Genomic DNA, 22,677 nt, shown 5'->3' on the forward strand with positions numbered 1-22,677 from the left:
TTATAAATCCGTCTAGACATACACACATGTACTCAAAAAACTATAAGAAAGCCATGTCACAAACACACACACACTTCACAGGCATCTATCATAAAGAAATACCCTAATAGACCATAAATAAATTACAAACAACACTAATTGAATAATTATTCAATGCGTCCGCGACAGAGTTACGTAACACGTTGTAAAATGTATGTATGTATGTAAAAAACAAAAAACCTCCCGCCGAGGGCTATGTCCTGCACTAACATTGCAACTTCTAGTTTTTGGGGTTCCGCAAACGCAGAGCGAGGAATAGATAAGTAATATGTTGTTATGTCTTTGTATAGATTATATACAATAGGATGAGGACAAACAATACGGGTGTAAACTAGATTTCTACATTTGATATACTGTAATAGTATTATTTTCTAATAGTGTATTTAAATTTTAGAAATATTATTTACATTGGTTTAAAAATAAATTTTGAAAAAGCATTTCAAACGGTACCTATAAACAGACATGTAACAGGAATACGAACATAAAAAATCTCTTTAATGATTTTAAACAGACCACTATCGACGCTATAAGTTAGAATATAAGCAGTATAATTAAAACTTTAAATCGATCGTAATAAATCCATCACTGCTCGTCTACAGACATTTAGTTTACTACTCGATATTATCGTAATAATCTCACCTAACATAAATAGAAAAGATTTACCTATGCATTGGATAATCTCAAGAAGTTAACCGATTTAAAAAATTATAGTTGCACTTTCAAAGCTTCATTATTCCTGAGTAATAGACATTGAAGATACTTTTCATAAGTGGAAAATCGTCGATCGCAATCAATTATGTTTCTGTTGTGGAAAAAAGGAAACTTTGACATTTCTAAGCGGGAATCTATTAAATCTGTGTTTGTCAAATTCATAATATCTAAGTGCAGTAAGTATTTAAACTTTGAATATCATAAAATATTAAAGTTAAATTTAACCTATCTACACACACTTATCATAAAACACGTCATAAATAATTGTAGTTCACAGATTAACTTTAAATTTGAAAAACACGAAGTGACTCTACAGCTATTGATACAAAACGTCACATAAATTGAAAACATTGAAACCTAGTTCTGATCATTGCCTAAACTTTAAGCGAAATCGTATAAATCCACAATAAAACGATCTTATCATTTCAAAAAACCGTTATTCATATGTTAAAATTATAACAGATTTTATGAGATAGCAATAATGAACAATTTATTAATATGCATCAGCGATATTGATGGATATAAATTATAAAAAAAAGTTTAATTTTATACAGAACATCGTATTGATTAACATAAACAGGATTATTAGATACGCACATAAAATTATGTGTATCTGAGGAAGACACGTGCCAAACGACAGTAGGGAGGCGGAGACGATATTAAAAATTAAAATCAGGTAGTATTTATAGTATAATAACATCTGTAACTATGCAACTTATAGCGCCATAATAAGATATGATAAACATATCTAGCATCGACATATAAACATTGTAGTAAAGTTAAATGACTATTTAAGAATTAAAAGACAACTTTTTAGCGATGGATAATGGATATACGGACAGAAAAATACAATAAAAAAAATACCAAAAAATATTCAAACCAAATCTTAAACGATTAATTATATTGACTAAAAACAATAATAAGTATTAAAAAAAAAAATCAAAGAACCAAAATATCTATCCAAACAAAACGCACTTGACCGCGGCTCCACTACCGCCGCGCCGAGACATCGCATAATCCGGCCGACAAAAAACGCATGCACGTCTCATACCAACTAGACGGATTTTATTGCTTCTCAGCTCGTTCCGTTTCAAATTTTGAATAATAATAATAATCCCTAGACGCTCTAGATACATAGCGCAATATACATCTACAACCAGTAAGGAAACTTCATACAACACGTTCGAAATGGCTCACGCACACGAGCAAATTGACAGATATAAGAATACCCTTACGATTCTTGTAAACATGCTTGCTTGTCTGCGTGATCCACTTCGAACGTGTTGTAGATATGAAGTTTCCCTACTGGTTGTATCTGTATATTGTGTACATAGTTAGATAGTGAGTGCGTTTTTCGCGACTCCACCAACCGGCCCATTAGCTCAGTTGGTTAGAGCGTCGTGCTAATAACGCGAAGGTCGCGGGTTCGATCCCCTCATGGGCCAATGACATTTTTATATTTCTGCACTCACTGTTTTTAGATTAAATTTCATCTAGATACAGTGTAATTGGAATTTTATGTCTACGCGAGCTTTTTTTATTGATTGTTGATTAATTTTTTCGATATGCAAGTTTTTCGAGTTCGAGTTTTTGGTCTGTGTTTTGTTTTTGTTTGCGATTTGGATGCTGATCGATTGTGCAATCGTGCTAGACGATTTTATTTATACAAAACTAGATATTAAATTAGAAGTTTTTATTATTTAAATTTATATTCTTTCAAAGATTTGCATATCGGCGTAATGACAGTAGTAGAAACGGTATTCCTATATAGTATAATAATATTGATACTGTTGCTGAATTTTTTCCTATATTCGCCTTCTTTTTATATTTTTCGATACCTGTATTTTTATAATTAGTCATAAGGATAAAGATGGCAAACAATCCGCGTTGATTGGGTGCTTTTTAATTTTTGCTTGCTTTTTGTTTATTTATAACTATTAATTTTGTTTTTACTATCAATCAAGACCGATCAACAATTATCTTTTATTTTCATGTGTTTATTGAAAATTAACATCACATAAATATTTCATTCAATATTTTGCCATATTTACAAATAATGAAAAGGTTTTTATCGATGTGACGTCTACCTAGTGGTACAGTGGTTACCTACTCTATTTTTATAAGATATGTGATATATCTTTTGATTATCTAATTCTTCACATGTACTTACTTATTTTATTATAAATACAATTCAAAAGTGCGTTAATCTCGTATCAAATTTTCACCGGACAAACTTCACTTAGTTAGATTACAGTATGAAATTTCTATAAATATTTATTGTAATTTTCAATCGCAAGGTTTAAAATTTACATAATCGAGGGTACTTTCAAATTATTCATACTGGAGGTATTTCAAATTTTTCAAACTGGAGGGTACTTCAAATTTTCATATTTGAGGGTATTTTCACCAAAACAATTGCGGGTAGTTCCCATTTCCACTGACCTGGCTAGTACAAGCGCTCCACAGGTAGACGCAACTGCCGAGTCCGACGCTGAGTACATTCTGTGCTGACCAATCCACAAGGTTGAGGTAGAAATCATCTTGTAAATCTGGTGCATCTAATACCTGAAGGAAAGGGTAGATTATTTTAGAGTAAATTCGTATTAGGATTATTAGATTAAGCTGGTGATAATCTGTTGGAATATTGGTATTGATTGAGTTTCCTATTATGGGGTATAACGACAGCTATCTATTGCCAAGACCAGATTACCTATTTTTTACAGCTAAGTGCCTTTAAGTAACCTTTTAGGGGCCAAACGGAATTCCGTTCAATCAAATCAATCAAATCAATTGATACCAAGTCGATTAAACGATTTAAGCGCTGTTCCATTGACGTTATTGCATTTTAAAGTGATTAAAAACAAAGTCAATTATGTTTACGTGGAAAACACTCGCATTATCTATCAAAGAACAATCCTACAATATCTTCAACTGTTCTTTACGTACAAACTGTGTAAGTAATCCAACATTGCTCCATTTCTCTTGATTTCATTTCTATCTAAGCTCTATATTTATTAATTCAAAAGCTCACCTTAAAAGGTATCCGTGAGATCTTTCTAGTGGCTTTGCGCGGGGATCGCAGCAGCTTCTGAGATTTCGCCGACACGGGTGAGAGGCTGTATGGAGCCGGGTCTATATTTTCCTGTAACAATAACATGTTATTGTAAATTATGATGTATGGAAAAAGCTTATAATTATTTTCTAGCAACTGGTTTATATGGACCGTTTTCGTGGTTCAGATTACATACTATTGTTTTGTCTATTAAAAACTATATTGTAGGTACATATATTTATCACAAAAATAATTATAAATGTATTTTCTTAGCTTAGCTTTCTATGGCATTGTTCGTCTTTTTATTTTTCAGGTTATTTTTATATCGTCAATAGCTGAATAACTTGAAACATTTTCTAGAATGAAAAAGAGCGGTATATCATCCAAAACTTAAAATTTATGCAGACTTCACAATTTACATAATGTACCTATACAGTCTCTATGGTTACTACGATAAAATTTTATAGACCCGCGTCTCCTTTTCGTTTAAGACAGCATTCTAAAATTCCTAATTACGACTTTCGTAAATTATTAATACCAAAACTAACACATGCAAAAAAGTCTGGTTTTATAGCCAAGTCAATCAAATTAACAGGTGCAGACGTAATAATAATAAGTTCTCATTAATCAATCACACAAACATGTTACAAATAACAATTCAATAATGATGTTAGAGTTTCTTTATATAATTCTGAAGAAATATTTTAGCTTATTTTACGTGTGCTGAGTTGCACAAATAAAACCGTGTGTTTATTTATCTCATATCCATAAATTGATTAGTTTTAATCTAAAAAGACATTCAAGATAAATTAAAATAAATGAGCAGTGAATTAAGCATAAGAAATCACAGATATTAACGATATCAAAGCATATAAAATTATCGTTTTGTGGATCTAAAAATTTCCCGTTATATTCCTACGACCTTGAAATTTTGTGATTCGTAAGCCCAAAAATTTCCCAGTAGCACTCAATTTTGACGCTGACATTGTTAGGGGCCACAAAAGCTGTTTAGAACATAACCTTCCTCGCTAATTCCTCTTAACTCCATCCAACAAAAAGGTCATAAAACATTCGCAACAACATAATCGCCGCAAAAAGCCACCGCAACCAGTGAAACATAACTTAGTGTTGCGAACAGTGTTAAAGTTATAAATGGTGCATTCATTAAGCACGTAGGTATCATAAAAGACAAATGGCCCGCTGGCGATTTAGGAAACGCTAATGGTGCAAAAAACTTTGAAAAATTGAATCAACCACCTTCAGCGGTGAACGAAACGCTAAATTGCTTTGGCATCATTGCGTAATGTAATTTGATTAGGTATATATTTTTGGTTTGAGGAATTGGACCGTATCGATGTATACACTACAATGTAATTAAAAGTTGTCCAGAGGCTCAGATGGGCAAGCGTGCGGATAGTTTCTGAAGCGTAACGCGAATCCTTGATAGGTTCACGTACCCGGAGTCTTTGTGAGAATCGTGCGAAAAAACCGCTGAAAAAAAACGCAAACGCAATAAAATTATACCATTAGGTATACGCTCGATAGCGACTGCGTTTTTTACGTTACACTTTCAATTAATCAGTGTAGCACAATTTCTATTCAACCTGCTCTGATTGGTCTTCCCGACAAAAAATATAATATAATAGACGCCGGTAATAGCTGTTAATTTGCTACCGCTGTGCTAAATGATGAGAAAGGTATAATTACAAATGTAAATAACGATGATGAGTCCATTAAAAGTTTAGTGGAAGTTTTTAACTGGCAATCATATTTCAAGATACAATGTAGGTATTTGTACCTAACGTTGGCAAGAGTGCACATTTTACGATTACCTGAGGTAAAACGACCGTGAACTCAAGTTTATTGCACGTCCTAACTAATCTAGATGAATAACACGTCATAAAGCGATGTGAATTTCGTGGGACTTACCGTGGGTTGGCTTTACCATGTATGTAGTTTCGGGCGGATAATAATCCAGTTTGTTCTGAATACTGAATAGAATAATTATCAGCGTGGGTGAATGTATTGGAAGTCAAAAATAATCGAGATACGAAAACGTACAAAGGCAAGCAAACTTTAACACAATTCAAATGAAAACAGATCTGGGTTGTGACACCCACGTCAAGGCAAAACATAAAATTGCTTTGAAACAAACACATGGGTAAAGCGCACTCACAATAAATATCATCGATAAAACGAGTGTTTTTACTGTAATACTACAAGATATCGCATCCTAAACCGTTATACTGTCCCGAATATAAGTTATTCAATCGATGACACACAACCAGATACAAGAAATGAAACAGCTTATTAGTAAAGACGAAAGCGCAGTTTTTTCACGTCGTCTATGAATGAAAGCATAACGGGATAAGCCAGTTAAGATTGAAAGTGCATTGAGTTGTATGCAAGGTGATTAATTCAGAGCTGCCACTTGAGGAGCTGTTGACTTAGTAAGCGCCCCGCCCCCAAATGGTCGTCGACATACTGGCCTTGGTCTGTAGTCGAAAACGAATGCATATTATAATGTTACGTAAGCCGAAATTGGCCTGAAGGAATTGCAACTGGTTTTGAAGATGCGCAGGCGAGTCAGTCAGCTGAGATTTGCAACGATAACAAATTCGGACGTCAGTTACGAAGACAGCATTTGTATTTCTACAAAATATAAATAAGTTGTCCACCGTGCTTGTCATTTATGATGGTGATAACATCTAAAGAGTACGTGAAAAGAAATCGGTAAAGTTAACTAAGCGTTTAAATTCTAAAAATTATGTTGACAAGCCAAATGTTTTGTAAAATATATGATTAAAAAATACTCATGGACTTTTAATGGATCATTATTAAGGGATTAAAAAAGAAAACGTGTAATTTAATGAACGCATAACCAAATAAGCCGGATTAAACAGTTACAAATAAAATAAAACGAAAATTCACAAACAATTTAGTACATAACACTAATGTCGATTTGATTAGGCGAATTATCTTTTTTATATTATTTTGCATCGCATAACTATATAATGGTAATCACCGCGTAATTTCTATAAAAATTGCTTTATAAATGGTTGGCTATTATTTGAAAAAAAAACGTATAACAAGTACATAGCTCATCGAATTTAAAATCAGTTTAAGCACAAGCAAAAGCTTTTTTGGCTATGTACCTACTTAATATTATCATCAAGTAGCCCTTCTATAGGACCTAACCGACTAATAGGATGACATAACCTAACATACAGACAATCCCTACCTTACTTGTAGTTACAGCTAGTGTCTAATTAATATTCTCAATGTAATATCCTGTAAATAGATTCACTGTGGTGCGAAATACGTCATTGCTTTGATTTGTGGTTGCGGTGAAGTGAGATAGAGCAATTGCCTATTTCCTCTAGACACAAAAGCTTCATTCGATACAAATAGACAAAAACTTGCACACAATAGATCGCACAATGATACCATTGTTGTCATCGTAAGAATAGACTCGGGAGATAGCTAGGATGCATATAGTATACTACTATAATTTATTAAGCTTGTTTAAGTATTATCTCCACACCTAGCTAGCATATGAATTAATGATCACTTCTTTGATTTCTATCTTCTATCTAACATATATTCCACCTCAACATGTTCACACTTGCATCAATATAAACGCAAGAGAAAATGGTATAATAAATTATGTCTGCTAAAATTAAATTATATTGTCTGTGATCCAAATCTTGTAAACGTTCGAAGTATCTATTCGTCGATAAATCCACCGAACGATTGAATAAATTAAAATGAATTTCCATTTCATATTCAAAATACAGTCCGGCTGTGCAATATTGGGTACAATAAACTTGATGTCTGACGTTAATAACTCCAGATGAATTCGACCAACACAAAAAAGGCACAAACGAATAAAAACTGTGACTAATAAAATGCAATTTACGAATTATGCTAATCGCACCAGCAACAAAACAGAGTTTAGAAAAAGGTAAAAGAAAAATCGCAATATATACCAAAACCACAATGATGTAAGATGAATGAGCAATCAGAATCCAAGTTTATTAACCTCGGACAGCAGACGCATAAAAAGCTAGAAATCCACCAAGTAGTGACTAGATCTGAGATAAGAGATTGATTGGTACTATAAATGAGTGGTGGATTTTGTGACCTGGACGGATCCGTAAGCAGGTCACGTCAGGAACGAGGCAATAATAAAATGCTACTACATAATATCTCAGACCCCTTTCAGCGATCCCCGTGCGGAGAGAATACTAATTAAAAACACGGAACTTCTTTTAAATTCTAAACAATTTTACGACTGAACTAGACAATAGCGAAAATCAAGATCAGGTATAGATAAGTAACAGTTAGGTCTAGTCAATAGTGACTAGTCGTAAAGGCAATCAACAAGCGCATGTTTGTTTTCAGTACAATACATCGATTGCACATTTAAATTGCCACAATCTAGAAGTCGAACGTTTAACTGCACTTTACATTTAACTGCAATAATAGCTGGCATTGATAGCATAATTTGAAAGGGCTTAATCAAAGATGGAGATTCCATTGTCTGGTAAATAAGGGACAAGCCAATTCAATAGCGCTGTCGAGAGTCGGGCCGCTGCACTAATTGACTCAACTGTGTAAATACACGTAAACCCTATCGGGCCTCGATCGCAAAACGCTCAGAAAATAAGAAGTTATGTACACGGTAAAAAATTAAGGCCAAGTAGATAGGTACCTCATGCGAAATTTTCTCGCAAATTGGTAGATGTTGTTTGAGCAAACACACAAACTGAACGAACACGATTGAGCACTTCCCCTACTTGTGAGCTGATGATGACACAGAAGTCTTTTTTGTCTAATACACGTTCAACGGTAAACTTGCAAAGTTTATTTTTCTAAGACAATCATCTTGAAATTCCAACTGTAAATAAGACTTCCTTTATCTTCATTGCCGCTTTAAAATAATTTTGCAATCATTCATAAGTATTTTTAATGCAAGCAAAAAAAATCAATCAATTGAACCGAATTAATAAATCTAGATATATCCAAACAACGATTCACAATGCAATGCAAAACGTAGGTGTAACTAATAGCAGACGTACATGTTTTTTGCCAATATCGACGACTATTCAAATGTTTTTACAAACAACTTTTTTATTATTTTTATCCTTGTATAACAATAGAGGCAAACGAACGCCTTTCATGTCCACGTTATCAAAGGCTAGACCTAGGCTCAGAGAGCACGACCAAATCGGGGATAAAGAATCCCATTACGATGATCAGCGAATATCTCACTGTTACGTGTCCATCAACGGCTATCGTATTTGGAAACTACACAATGTATCAGATAACAAGGAGGACATAATATGCTGCGTGATTAGCGCATTGGAAATATCTGTCGATAAACTTTCTATTATTATTCGAGCAAAAAGTTTAAATAGCACAGTGAGTATCAGTAAACGACTTCCAGCGATCAAGGTCACAAGCGTGTTTAGAAAACACCAGTTGGCAAGTGATAAAAAACAAAATATAATTAACAAGAAGTATAGATCGAGATTCGAGATGTCTTTAAAATTAGAAGGAGCACCCAGACAATGACTCCGAAGCGTGACTGTGCACCAATTCAGGAGACAATCTAAGACAAGATCTAGATTGTAAAAACATTCGGCAGCTTGCTAAAGTACGCTCAAAAACAACTACAAAGAAATCGATTTCATACGTAGCGATAAAAAATAGAACTCAAAATGCATTCAGAGAAACTAGTTCCGTAAAAGTTACAATTCATCCCCTGCCAATGACCTAAGTGTTTTATGTATCCTTACCCGGTAAAAGCTTATAACATGATCGGCGAATATGAATAACCAGATTCGCATATACGATTTGTGTGCCATTGTCAAGAGTTAATAATCGGAGTTTTAAAATATCACTCAACGAAAACACTAATGTATATAATTGAGGATATTCTATAATTGCCGACGAGATTACATCTCAATTCTCAACTAACCAATATTAGATTGCTTTTTATGCCAACTTCCATTAGAAGTCCTATTATTAACTTGACGTGCGTTGTACCAGTTAATTTTAACCAAACGTTCCAGAACACAATTAATCGAAATCAATTTCTCTAGGAGTATTAAATCCATTTCTCATAGGAATCGCAACGTCGATTAATCATAGCGTAAATCAATTGGACGAAGTATTTTGGCTTTTTGCGCGTAGATACGCGATTTGCATTTAAAGGCTATTGGGGTTGAGCAATTTTTTGTAGCTCCGTAAAAGTACGTCACGATAAATAATTGATGCGTTGAAAATTTCGATCACGGAATCGTCCGGGCTCTTTCCCGAGGCAATAAAAAAGAATCAGCAGTGTAACGAACAGACCAATGAACTTAGAATCGCACGCATCATTGAAATGCAAAGGCGCAAAATTTGTAAATATGCAAAGCGTCTAGACTTTTATCTGTCCAAGGACTGGTAAGTCGGAGCAAAAAGCATTAGATAATCCGAGCCGTGGCGATTCGACGCGCCTGCCTATCACCTAACGTAACGCATGGGACAGGCGATCGAATATTTTTGCGCACCGTTTCCAATCAGGCGCATGTGATTTACTATTTTGGTATTTATAACGAGACCGAAAAGAACGACTCCAAAGAAGAACTCAAATAAGAATTTTTATTTCCAATTCTATAACGATTAAGTATATAAAATTAAAATAGCAACACAAATAATATGGTTCTACAAATAGTAATTTTAACAAATTGCTCTACGAAAATAGCTAACTAGCACGGAAGGAAGTTGACAATTAGCTCCAACAATAACATAAATTACGACAAAATTGACGCAATTGTCGTGAATTCAATGCTTAATCTAAGTTCATAAAGGCCGATGTAATATTCAAATATGTATCGTCCATCGAAATTTATACGGAGACGCATAAAGAATTGAGTCACCGTCGATGCATTCAAACAACAATGCCGAAATTTGTATTCAATGGCCAATGCACGGGTAATCCAGTGGGTGGCACCTTAGACAGATCTAGAATTTCATGAATACTGTTAATACTTTTTTTTCGTCATACTATTTATGTCAGCAATAAGTCTGTATATAAATGCACTGTTTAATTCCACTGTCCAGCATTTAAATTTTAAAGTACGTACGTACGTACGTAAGCTTCTAGTTGTGTCTCTAAAAGATTTATTGAGAGAAATACTATTGTCTAAACAACGCTTCGTAGTAATACAAAAAAATATACAAAACGACCTTGAAACCGAGTAACCCAGCTTGGTCTATACCTAGGCAAGTTTGAGAACCTAGTCTATATAAACCTGTGGTTTCACTGAAAACAAAACAATAAAGCTACTGGTTTAATGTCCCAAAGACTAATGTCTCGTTTATTACCGTAAATAAATGTTTTATTACACTGCAATAAAACATTTACAATCCTAAGAAGTCGTCTTAGAATAACACCATACACGTATAAGTTAGATATAGTTTTGTGGCTTAGTTCTCTCGCAGGTGCATCTAGTCGCATAAGAGTTGTTATGATAGGGGAGGTGGCACACATACCCTGACATATAACTACTTTAAATACCTCCATCCATGTTTCTTTAACTGTCCTTCGATTAACACACTGACCTGGTTATTGAGCACACCTTTTACGTACTTCTAATTTAATAATTTCTATTATTTCTTCCACACTACCTATACAGTTAGGTACCACCACCAAAAAACCCACCTTACCAATCATTTCAAGTGTAAACAATTGAGCCTGCCATTATTTATTGAAATGAACATGTTCCGAGAGCATTAAGCGACCTATCACCCCGACACGACCATCAGAGGAGGTTTTAGCCATTTTTTTTCACGACGACAAGCGTGCACCGCTTCGTGAGTAGTAATCAAAGCGCTGACAAGCAACTAATGCACGTAAGTGGAAACGTGCTCTCTGCAGTGTAATAGATTTTTTCCGATACAGCCTGATGAAGACGTGATCTTGACTGAGGAACTACTTAATAAACAGTGGGTTACGATAAAATTTTATTTAATCGGAAAGTTGGGGTTTGAAACTTGAAATTTGTTAAAAGCCACAGTTTTTTTTTTAATTTGCATAGATTTAATACATAGATCTATGCTATTGCTTTACATATTTAAATTAGTTTCGCATTACAATCGCTCTGCCGTTTTACTCAGCCATATTTCATAAAAGAAAAACTTGAATTTAACGCATAAGTCTCAAGAAGTACATATTATCGTCAAGTCTAACAATGGCGCGACAATAACAGCGAGCTTGCAACACTGTAAGGGGAAAGCCAATGAATAGAGCCCTGTATACCGTTACCAACTACAAATGCATAAATCATCAGAGGAAAGCTAAATGGAAAACGTGACGGATACATTTATGAAACCAGCTTATTTACTGAGCGACTCGAAGCCAAATGCAAAAGTTAATATTCTAAGCGACCGTAAAAATTTTAATAATTTATTATTTTAGGTCGTTGTCACCGGTGAGTGATGTCAGACGGACGAGGGGGCAAACATTCATCGGACGAATAAAACAATAGCATTGTATCGACAGATGTAATGACCGATGAAAAATGCATGCTATAAAACTTCGTGTAGGCAAAAAACGTGTTTGCCAATTTGCATTTTGTAGAGAACGCGCAAAAAACATGGGTGCTTTTGATTAGCGCATCCTCATTGTCACTAACGTGCTAAACGCGTGATCCACGATAATTGAACACAAACACAATAGAATTTTTAAAAAGCACATTTCGTGTCCATAATGATTCCTTTGTCCAAACATTTCGCTTACAACCGGCAACATACCCATGTTTACTTATGTATTGCGTCAAGGATGTTTATTAAAGAAATCATCAGTTTGCTTAGTTGTAAATTGATTCCATGAAGCTTCGATTATAATCGACCGATTTTTGTATGTGGCGTGAAGAGGAAATATTCTTCCCAGCTATCCAACATTAGCAGAATGCGTAACGTCATTAGATTCGCGTGAAAATTCTTATCTTCTTCTTATTCCCATGATTTAAAATGTGGCTAGAGATGCATTTGGCCGCAGTAACATAACGGTATTTCAGCATAATTTCGAACAATAGGTACATTTCGAGCCCGTTGCCACGCTACTTAACTAGAGGAGCGTAATTAGCATAAAATATATAATCGAGAGACAAAGAAATAAATTATAATGTTACCAACACGCGTCGCTAAAGATACTTTGAGGAGTGAAAAAAACTGACACACGTCAACCTTAGAAGGAAGATTCGATATGTGATACAAGAGTCTTGTTACACGCGGCCGTAACTCGGCGATTTCATTGTAAAACCGGGCAAAAAGACATAGCGACGGCCGTGTAATGAAATGCCATTACAAGGTTATTAGTTAGCTGCTTAGAGCTTTAATCATTGTGCACTTTTTGCTACTATTTTGACGAGTCCTGATTAGATTCCTGATACAATGGTAACGTAATTGAAGTGGTTGGTAGCGAGAAATGAGAATCCAAAATGATATGTACATTAAAAAAACGAGCGTGTGTGCCGAGCACACGTGTCAGAAGTGAAACTTCTTTGGAAATTACCTTTTTACCTAATTTGGAATTATTAATTAACTTCTTTGGATACCAAAATCGTCGCCTTGCTCGATGACGTGACGGTATTGCCATGACGCGACATTGTAATTTTACTCTCAACGCACCCAAAGAAGTTTCACTTCAAAAATTCAATTGAAATCGTTATTTATTATTGAGTTTTGAATAAATAAAACATGGTGACACATTAAATATGTGTCGAGTTGTGTAAATGGATATTGAATTAGAGACCAATGAGTATCAGTTTACCTACTTGCTTTTGATTTATGCCGATGCATTGGAGAGAACTTCAATACCCTTTATTATGTTGTAATATAAGACATATTCTCCTTTAATCAAATTTAACTTTATGAAATAAGTTTTAAACTTGTAATATGTAAATACCTTTCCCTTAGTAAAAATAGAACAAATTAATATGAAACCCACAAAATGTAACGATACTATAAAATTTTTTCTTTATTTTTGCGTATAAATAAACCAGACAAATAACATAATTATTTCAACCAGCAAATACAGTTATCGTCTCGGTTCTTAAGGTTTCAAATGTCAGCAGTACTTTGTCCAAATCAACAACAATATTATTATCATTTTTCTCCACAACAATATTATTACAAACATTTGTAACCAACAACACCATAATAAAAAAACCGGCCAAGTGCGAGTCGGGCTCGCGCACAAAGGGTTCCGTAGCAGCAAATATAATAAATTACAGTTAAATCAACCTATCTCAAAAACTATAAGAGATACTTTGATCAAACCAAAAATCGTTGAAAGAGTTAATTAGCATGCATCACCTCTATTTTTTTTAGAATTTTATACCCCGTAGTTATAAAAATAGAGGGGGGGGGACATACTTTTTACGACTTTGAGAGCTGATATCTCAAAAACCGTTCACTTTAAGAAAAATGTTTTTTAGAAAACTTTATATCATTTTAAAAGACCTTTCCATTGATACCCCACACGGGTATGTACATCGAAAAAAAAAATTTCATCCCTCAGTTACATGTATGGGGGGCCCCACCCCCAATTCTTTTTTTTACTATTTAGTGTCATATTTTTGTAGCGGTTCATACAACACATATTCCCATCAAATTTCATCACTGTAGTACTTATAGTTTCCGAGTAAATCGGCTGTGACAGACGGACAGACGGACAGACGGACAGACGGACATGACGAAACTATAAGGGTTCCGTTTTTGCCATTTTGGCTACGGAACCCTAAAAAACAGCACATATTACAAAAATCGATACAGAATTATACCGATAAAAAGGTATAGGATTTTATCCGGTCAAATTGCTTTGACACAAAAAAAATGCAAAACACTTAATTCTACAATAAAATCGCAATAGTGTGCATTTTATTGCTAAAATACACATTTTAAACGGAAAAAAGGCCCGACCCACATTACATTATCATCTTTACGTGTCATTATGGCCGATTTGTAAGGCGATATATTTAATTTTGAACCCCCATCGAGGGTCAAGTGGTGGGGTCAATGTAATCCAGGATTGTAATAACCTGGATTTCTGGACTTATTATTTCTTTCTCGTATCTTTTTAGAGAATTTTACTGAATATTATGGAGAATGTTGTCAGTAAATATTTAATTATCGGCTTGCTCGTGGAAATGCTAACGCAAATCAAACTGCTATTAGGATAATATGTACATTTTTTACCGGCTTGCAAAAAAGAGAGGTTCTATGTTCATCTGTACATAATTCAAGTATTTATATGAATACTATAAGTATACCTATTCCTTAAGACCTTTTGGTCTTTACGAATTAAAAATGCACACCACACCCAAGTACCCGCCATTACAAACAAATCTATCGATACGTCAAAAACCTCATCGACCATAACCTGTCCGTTTCGGGTCGTGTCAAAATGCAAAATGTCGTCGGCCGTCGCATTTTCAAAATTTGCAGAGGCGTTTTATAGCGGATGCAAATCAAAGTAAACACAATAAAACCGAGATGCATTTGGACAACGGTCGGTATGTCCGTCTGTGTGTTTTTATAACTCGTCAATGCGCTGAACAAATTTTGAGAGAGATGTCAAGTGCGAACCGTTATGAATACCCAAGAAATGTACACATAAATTACATTACTTAGATATGAATTAATATTTTACTAGTACTATATTTTAACTTTTACAACTTTTCCGTAGTAGATGATTTATGAAAATTCATTTAGAGGTTTTTGCGTAAAAAGAGTACCTAACAAACATACGTTCTTAGAAACTTTCAGGATATTAAGGTTCCAAAGGAAAAATTAATTATAAGTTCATGGATGACGAATCATTTATCTATACGTGCCGTAAATCTTTCTATTTTATTACAATCTTACCAGAAAAGAACATCATAAGTGAGTTCTATCTCTATTATTATGATGACTAACAAAACAAAAATAGGTATTTAAACAAGACCATCCTTCTTATCAGATTAGAAAAATGCCTAGAATGGATATTAGTTGTTGACATCCTGAAAAGATCCTTTAGGCGAAGACAATACTACATAAATATAAGTTTTCTTCCGAGTCTGAAAATTTAAATTTTCCTACTAAGAATTATTTGTAAAAAAAAGATAGAAATAAAGATTATTTTCTTTTTATTAATTAAATTTGAGCACTCATATTGCTCAGATAATCAAACGTAATCACACCTAAATAAAATAAACATAACCTCCATTTAACGTGCAAATTGCTTTTACCTTCCCCAAATAATTTTATTGATTCCGAACGAAACTGCTATGCAATTAGACACGCCCAAATATTCAAACGTATAGCATTTGGAATTTATTTTTTTATTAAGATCGCTAGTCTAGCGCCAATTAGGCATGCAGTTTTTTGCTTTTACAGTAAGAACTAAGAATACATAAGTGACTTTTACAGCACGTATTATTTATTCGCCCGTCACTTTGATTGTCTTTGTACCTTGTGACTGAAATTTTAAATGTTTACGACTGCCATTTGAGTTATGGGAGGCTTTTAAAGTCGGGGAATAAAGTGGAAATGTGTGTTTTATCTTAAATCACAACCTTAATTAAAGGTGAATTGGAAAAACTTAAATTGCCGGCAATATTTTAGGAATATAGCCCTGTTTAATATCAGTGTATTATCGTCTCGTCGGCCTACCTGAACCAGGGCATGACAGAATTTAAAGTACGATGTGTGTTTTTCTTTTTGCGTGTACGAATATATGAACTGGGGTTATCGTGGCCGTAATAAAATGTGTGATTTTAGATTCGCCCACTCCGGCCGACTTGTTAGTGGACCAGAAGTTCTTACTACCTGCAACTTGTAATTGCTTTGCGAAGCAAAACACGACTACTGATTGGATAAGTGAAATGTATTCTAGTTGCAAATTGTATGTTGTCTTAAGCGCTTATGTTCAAACGGTATTATTAGCGAGGAGTGTCAGCATTTCTAAAATAACACTATTCTGCTTAATCGCCGCACGTGTCTCGGGCCGGATTTAGCGCGTACGCATCTCCTGCTTGCATTTTTTTGCTTTAACTTTATTTATAAGACATTCCGCATAGTTATATGATAAATCCTGTTTCAATCAAGATGGTTCTTTTAAATTTATTTTAGAAGTAAACTGTTTTGACGCATAATGTTGAATTTAGTTTTGTTGTTTAAACTTTAATTAAAAATTAAAGACTGAAATATCGAGATAAGCAATGTGATAAAAATGCCGCTCGGTTCCCCTCCGAACTCGCCGTGGGGGGACCGCGTAGCTCCATCTATACCCAGCAAACCAAAACTTACCTCAGCATTATGCGCCGGCGCTCTAAACCGAAACACTGGCGGTGAGAAAGCCAACGCTGCCCTTGCAGCTGAAGCTAATTGCACTGCGCCCAACGCCGCTCTATTCCCCTCCGAACACGCCGTGGGGGGACCTCGTAGCTCTTCTATCTGGGCGCCTAGTAACTCGTTGCGTAGCAAGCACCCGTAGGCGAGGTGGTCGCGGCCGTTGGTAGCGTTCTCGGCGTTGCCTTCGCTGCGCGCTTTCTTAGCTGGTTGGTTCTCTGTGCCGCGGCGGATTGCTGCAAAGGAAGCGTTGGCGATCAATATTGTGTTACATTGTATACAAAATAGATATGTTTAACTTCGAAATTGTTTCATCGTCTCTATTATGGTGTTGGGATAATGCAAAGGGATAACCGATAATGGCTATCATGTCGTAATCAGACATGACAAATATTTCTTCTTGCTTCAAGTTACAAAACAAAAATAATTATAAGTAAAGAATTAATTAGTATTCTTGTATTTAATGTGCTTACGAATTCAGATATATTTATAAAGCATAAAATCAACACCTAGCTTTTATTAAAATAATTATTAATCTCAATCGTATAAATTATATCCTTAACATCGCTAACACGACAAATGTGACGCATGAACTTCTTATATACCTTACAAAAACACCACCTCCCTACATTAGGAAACCAGAAACTAGTTTACCATTTAACGATTACGTACAAGTGTGGTTTGATAATGTTAACAATACGCAACGCGCTGATAAGGAGGTGAACGATCTATTAGACAGACAACAGGTTAGCCGGCGACCAATCCGTAAATAGCATTATTGTGCGCACGCGCCGAATTCGATCGTGTCCTGTCAGAGCCATATGCGCTCGACGCGTGCCGCGTGAATCATTAACTAAGACGATATATTGGAATTTAAATGGGGGTCTAGTTCATGTGGAAATGGGTCATTGTTGCCCTCAACGGGGTCATAATTTTTGAATAGTAGACAGCGTCAATGTTTACGTAATCGTGTGTTTCAACTTTCAGTATTCACCTAGCTTTATTAACAATTGACAACGATTATACATTTTCTGTAATATTTTATTATACGATGTGTATAATAAGATGTTATAAAACACAAACTTTTCATAATAATTACTTAAGTCAAAGGAGGAAAACGAATAGTTATCTAGAACTATAAAAATATTCGTGGTATACGGTAATTCAAACGGACACTAACAATTACTACCATTATAACATTTTTTTAATAGATTTATATTTTCTTCTAATTTGGAACACCACAAACACCAAATTACGCAAAAAACCATCAAACAATTACCACCCGTCAATCAAGCCATTACGGGCGACTGCCCATTTGCCAAATTCGCGACACTCCGGGGGTAATACCCAAAAATACACATTGTTCTTCAATCTTTAACTTGTCCGTAGGTATTCTTATGAATCACGATGCATATTCCAATAGCTGTAGGTATAAGCACATGATTCACTCGCTCGAGTGGCTTTTAGAAGCAATAATTGACATAGCTTCGATAACATTGACTCGCCTGTATCTAAATAGTTTCTTGTGACCACTGAAATAGCTTTTTTGTGCATAAAGCTACTACAAAGATAACATATACATTATGCAGTTAAAGAGACAAAGGACTTTCGAATTCTCGAAAGTGACTAGATTTTCAGCACGTACTAGGTAAACTAGTAACCTAACCTTAACCTTCCTTATGATTTTGAATTAAAAGACGAAAATTATAAACACGAAATTTAATTTCCAATAACATTACGGATCACATTTATTTTCAAATTGTCACGACTCACGTAATATCTCACACCTTAAAACAAAATGACGCACACTATTTCCAAAAACGTTCTAGAAACTTCTAGAAGAATCCAGAACGAAACAGAGATAGTAAAGTTTACGAGTTCAACTTGAAAATAATAGTGCATCGCAATTCGCAGAGCTAATTTTAGACCCTTCCTAAGGTATACCGGTTCCGAGCTCGGCGTTGCAACTTCCTAGTTATTATATCTGTATTCGTGACTTTATAGAGGATATTCACACTAGGTACGGATGCCCTTTCTCTCTAGTACTTTTCACTAGTAATGCAGAGATTTTTTTAAATATGTATGTCAATTGTCATATTTGGTTACTAGTAGAACGACGTGTTAAAAAGTTAATCAATTATAAAATAAATAAATAAAGTTAAACTTTATTGACATAATCCAATTATTATAACATGATAGTTTAAAGAACATTATTAGTAATTATCTAAAGAAAGTTCTTTATATAAGGGTAAAGACAAAAATAGGGTACTTAATAATTCAAATGTAGCTTTTCTTACGATCGTAAATTGACAGAGCACTTCGCTACCATAAAAACACCTGACACCCCAATTCACCACATGAAAACTTCCAATAAACGAACAGAAATCAGGAACTTTCATACAGATAGTATAATAATAATTAAAAATACATCACCCAAAGGTCCGTGCACGAGAACTGGACTCGCACTTTTAGTTTGAATTATTATGTATGACAGTAAATTCGCTAAGTGGCGTTTACACTGACAACGTTTGACTTATCTGCCCAGTGTTGGCTGGTCGGACCAGTTTTCCAGAAATTAAACATAATCATTTTTAAGAAATACCGAAGTTTGATATCATTTCGAGATCGCAATGAACAAAGTTAAATAATAACGGCCAGTTTATGTATGCATCTTATCATATTTTTTATCACGACGTAGCGTAGAAATTGAGTTTTATTATTCATATAGTAAAAGGTAGACATTTCAGGAATAAAAAGGTCAAAGGTAACAACTACACAACTAGACACAACCCTAGGCTAATCTCTTAAAAGTAGTGTAAGTAATTTCCAATCCCTTAAAATTTACAGATCAAAATATCAGGTTCATAGAAGCAACAACTGCAGTAAGTTCTCATTTATCACAGACAAAGCCACTAGCCACATTTTAACTTGTGTCTTAATCGTGACTCAGAACAGGAACGTTTTAAAATAGCTAAGCTGCTTCGTTATCTAAGTCGGTGTTAAAACTAAAACACCCTTCACTGCGCTCGGGAGCTAAGAATATACATATTACACACGGTAGGCGCCACGAGATTTATCTTAAGGTTACCCACCTTTTGGGGATAGATATTTGTGAATAATGCGCTTCTAATAGGAGCTTGTTTACTAGTAACATTTGTTTAATAGTAAGGCTCTGATGATATTAGTTTTAATTGCACGTAATTATTTTTCTTTTCATATGTTTTTATATTTTGTAGAAAAAGGTAGAAATACCTAAATTGTCGTGAAGTTGAGAAACTAATGTTATTTATTCTTTAAAAAAACTTTCTTTAAAATATGTATAGTCTTCTCTATCAACGCGAGTAAGATTATGCGCATAAAATCGATTACGTACACAATACGTGACATCTATTCTCTAGAAGCAACTATTCCCTATTCCATTTTCCAATAGACAACGTTATTTTCCACGTTGACATAGCCCATACAGATTATCTGCAAAGCTTAGTTATTCTACGAGAATCGTGACCAGCGGGGGCACTTAATTAAAATCTAAACAACCACGCTTCTTAGAATATGCTACGTTCAACCATTACTTGTAATTGCTTAGGGATAGAATCCAGTCTCATGTTTATATATATATATATATATATATATAACTAACTAGCCCGCGTCTTCTCCCGCTTCGTCTTTAATTTATCAAATTATATACTAAAACCATCCTCGAAATCCACGCTATCCGTTGGTGAAAACAGAATGCAAAACGGTTCAGTATTGTTTGAGTTTCTGACTACCGACTAAACTGCACTGTGTTCCGTCGCACCGCTTTCGATGGCGGATTGGCGGGGTCGCGCGTTCAGTATTCATCCGAGCTACGGCCTCATTAGTATAAAGACATATTCCATGACACAACCCTTTTTCTGTCTTCATAGTAAGAAAAGGTTAAATTATCGTCGATTGACTATATATATAAATTTCTTCTTTCTTTTCTTTTGAAGAAATGTGCCGAAAAGTTATTAACGTATAACAAAATTTAAGTAACGTTTATGTAATCCCGGTTCATTGTACCCGTCGGTCAATCAAGGGCTTCGGAAGCGCACACCTAAATTGCATTGCAATTCTAAGTGGCCACATAAAAAATACAATAATGTTCGACTTATTGTATTCAAATTACGCGATAGACATGTGGTTTTTGCCGGCGAGTTAGACGTAGGAACTAAAGAAAAATACCACAGTCGTAATCATATTTCTTACGAATAGAGAATATATCTGAGCTCTGTTTATCTTGTTAAAATGAGGGAACTTTAAACTCTATTATTTTCCTCACCATAACTAAAAGGCATGGAATTTAGGCATAATATTATACCTTTATTTCCGAATATTTAATCATACCACGTGGTTTACAAAAAATTCTAATAAAAATCCCCACCTTTCGCTGTTATTACTTGCAACACCCATTCACAACGTACTTTAACATCGGAAGTTACTACTCCACGTGGTTCCGGCACAAAATTATCACCACTTGAAAGTTCCTCAAACATCATGTCTAACGCTAAACTAATATAAAGTTCAATCACACGCTTCCTTCCTGAGGGATCCCCATACAAGGTGCGCAGACGTTACACTTATTTGGTAACATACGTGACAAAGAGACGTAATTAATTCTGACCAGTGCCAAATACGGCGACATCCTGATACGCGAATTTGCGCTGAAGGGTAAAGAGATAGAGTTCATTTTGACTGGGTTGGGTTGAGGTGTAATTGTCGAATCTAACCGCCTTCTGCAAGGCCTCCACCTACGGTCTGCCCACATCCAATTGGCCCGCAAATTAGACCAAATATAATTCGATAGCGGAGTAGGTATAGAAGCCGAAATTATCTACCTGATGGTTTCAATTTTTTGCCATATACTTTGTTACAAAGAATTCAATTCTGAGCTTCTTTTCAACGATATCGATGGATCTAAAATTTCCACAATAGAACTAAAACTATTTAAGTACATGCAGTATGCACCAATATAAAAGGCATTCTATACGTAGCTTCAATTTATAAAACTTACACCGGCGAGGCGTTGACTAACTTATTACAACGATATTATACAGTTTTCAAACAAAAATTTAAATTATAGCCTCTATAAAAATCTCCACACTTAGCTAATTAAAGCATTATTAAAATGGTACATTTATTTAACTATCAATGGGCGGAAATGGAATTAGCATAATGCCTACAGCTAACACCGCTTATGCGAGAAACAACAATGAATAAACCATGCTTAAGGTAAATTTTTAATAGTTCATTATATTTTAAACCTGTTACTTTATAAATAAAAAAGTCATAATTACCTACATTCGCGTGTACGGTGAGATTAAAACTTGGAATGTAATTTTTTTGTCAAAAGTATTATTTAAAACTGCGATAGCGTTTATTTTTTTAGATTTCTTAGTTTAGACTTTCAGTGCCTTATTACGGTGTTAAAATTAAATTGAATAAGAGATACATCATTTCGCAATACT

General features: G+C 34.6%; 1 protein-coding gene and 1 non-coding gene across 4 annotated transcripts in view; one reads left to right on the forward strand and one right to left on the reverse strand.

Moving 5' to 3' along the window:
• The window catches only part of fzr (fizzy and cell division cycle 20 related), a 58,608-nt gene that overhangs the window by 18,973 nt on the left and 16,958 nt on the right, over positions 1 to 22,677 (reverse strand). For all 3 annotated transcript variants that reach the window (XR_016317987.1, XR_016317988.1, XM_089713066.1), the window contains exons 2-4: positions 17,147 to 17,424; positions 3,782 to 3,892; positions 3,193 to 3,315 (exon numbers count right to left, since the gene is read on the reverse strand). Coding sequence is in view for 1 of the 3 variants with exons in the window: in XM_089713066.1 (XP_089569192.1) it covers positions 3,193 to 3,315; positions 3,782 to 3,892; positions 17,147 to 17,424 (512 nt within the window). In the remaining 2 variants the exon portion in view is untranslated. The remainder of the gene's footprint in view (positions 1 to 3,192; positions 3,316 to 3,781; positions 3,893 to 17,146; positions 17,425 to 22,677) is intronic.
• On the forward strand, positions 2,122 to 2,195 carry TRNAI-AAU (transfer RNA isoleucine (anticodon AAU)). The gene has a single exon. It is a non-coding gene; the product is annotated as a tRNA-Ile (tRNA).

This window comes from Colias philodice, chromosome 3 (assembly GCF_061535455.1).
Source record: "Colias philodice isolate Cphi_HAF_F1 chromosome 3, ilColPhil1 Martin Lab GWU primary, whole genome shotgun sequence".
NCBI classification, from domain to species: Eukaryota; Metazoa; Arthropoda; class Insecta; order Lepidoptera; family Pieridae; genus Colias; species Colias philodice.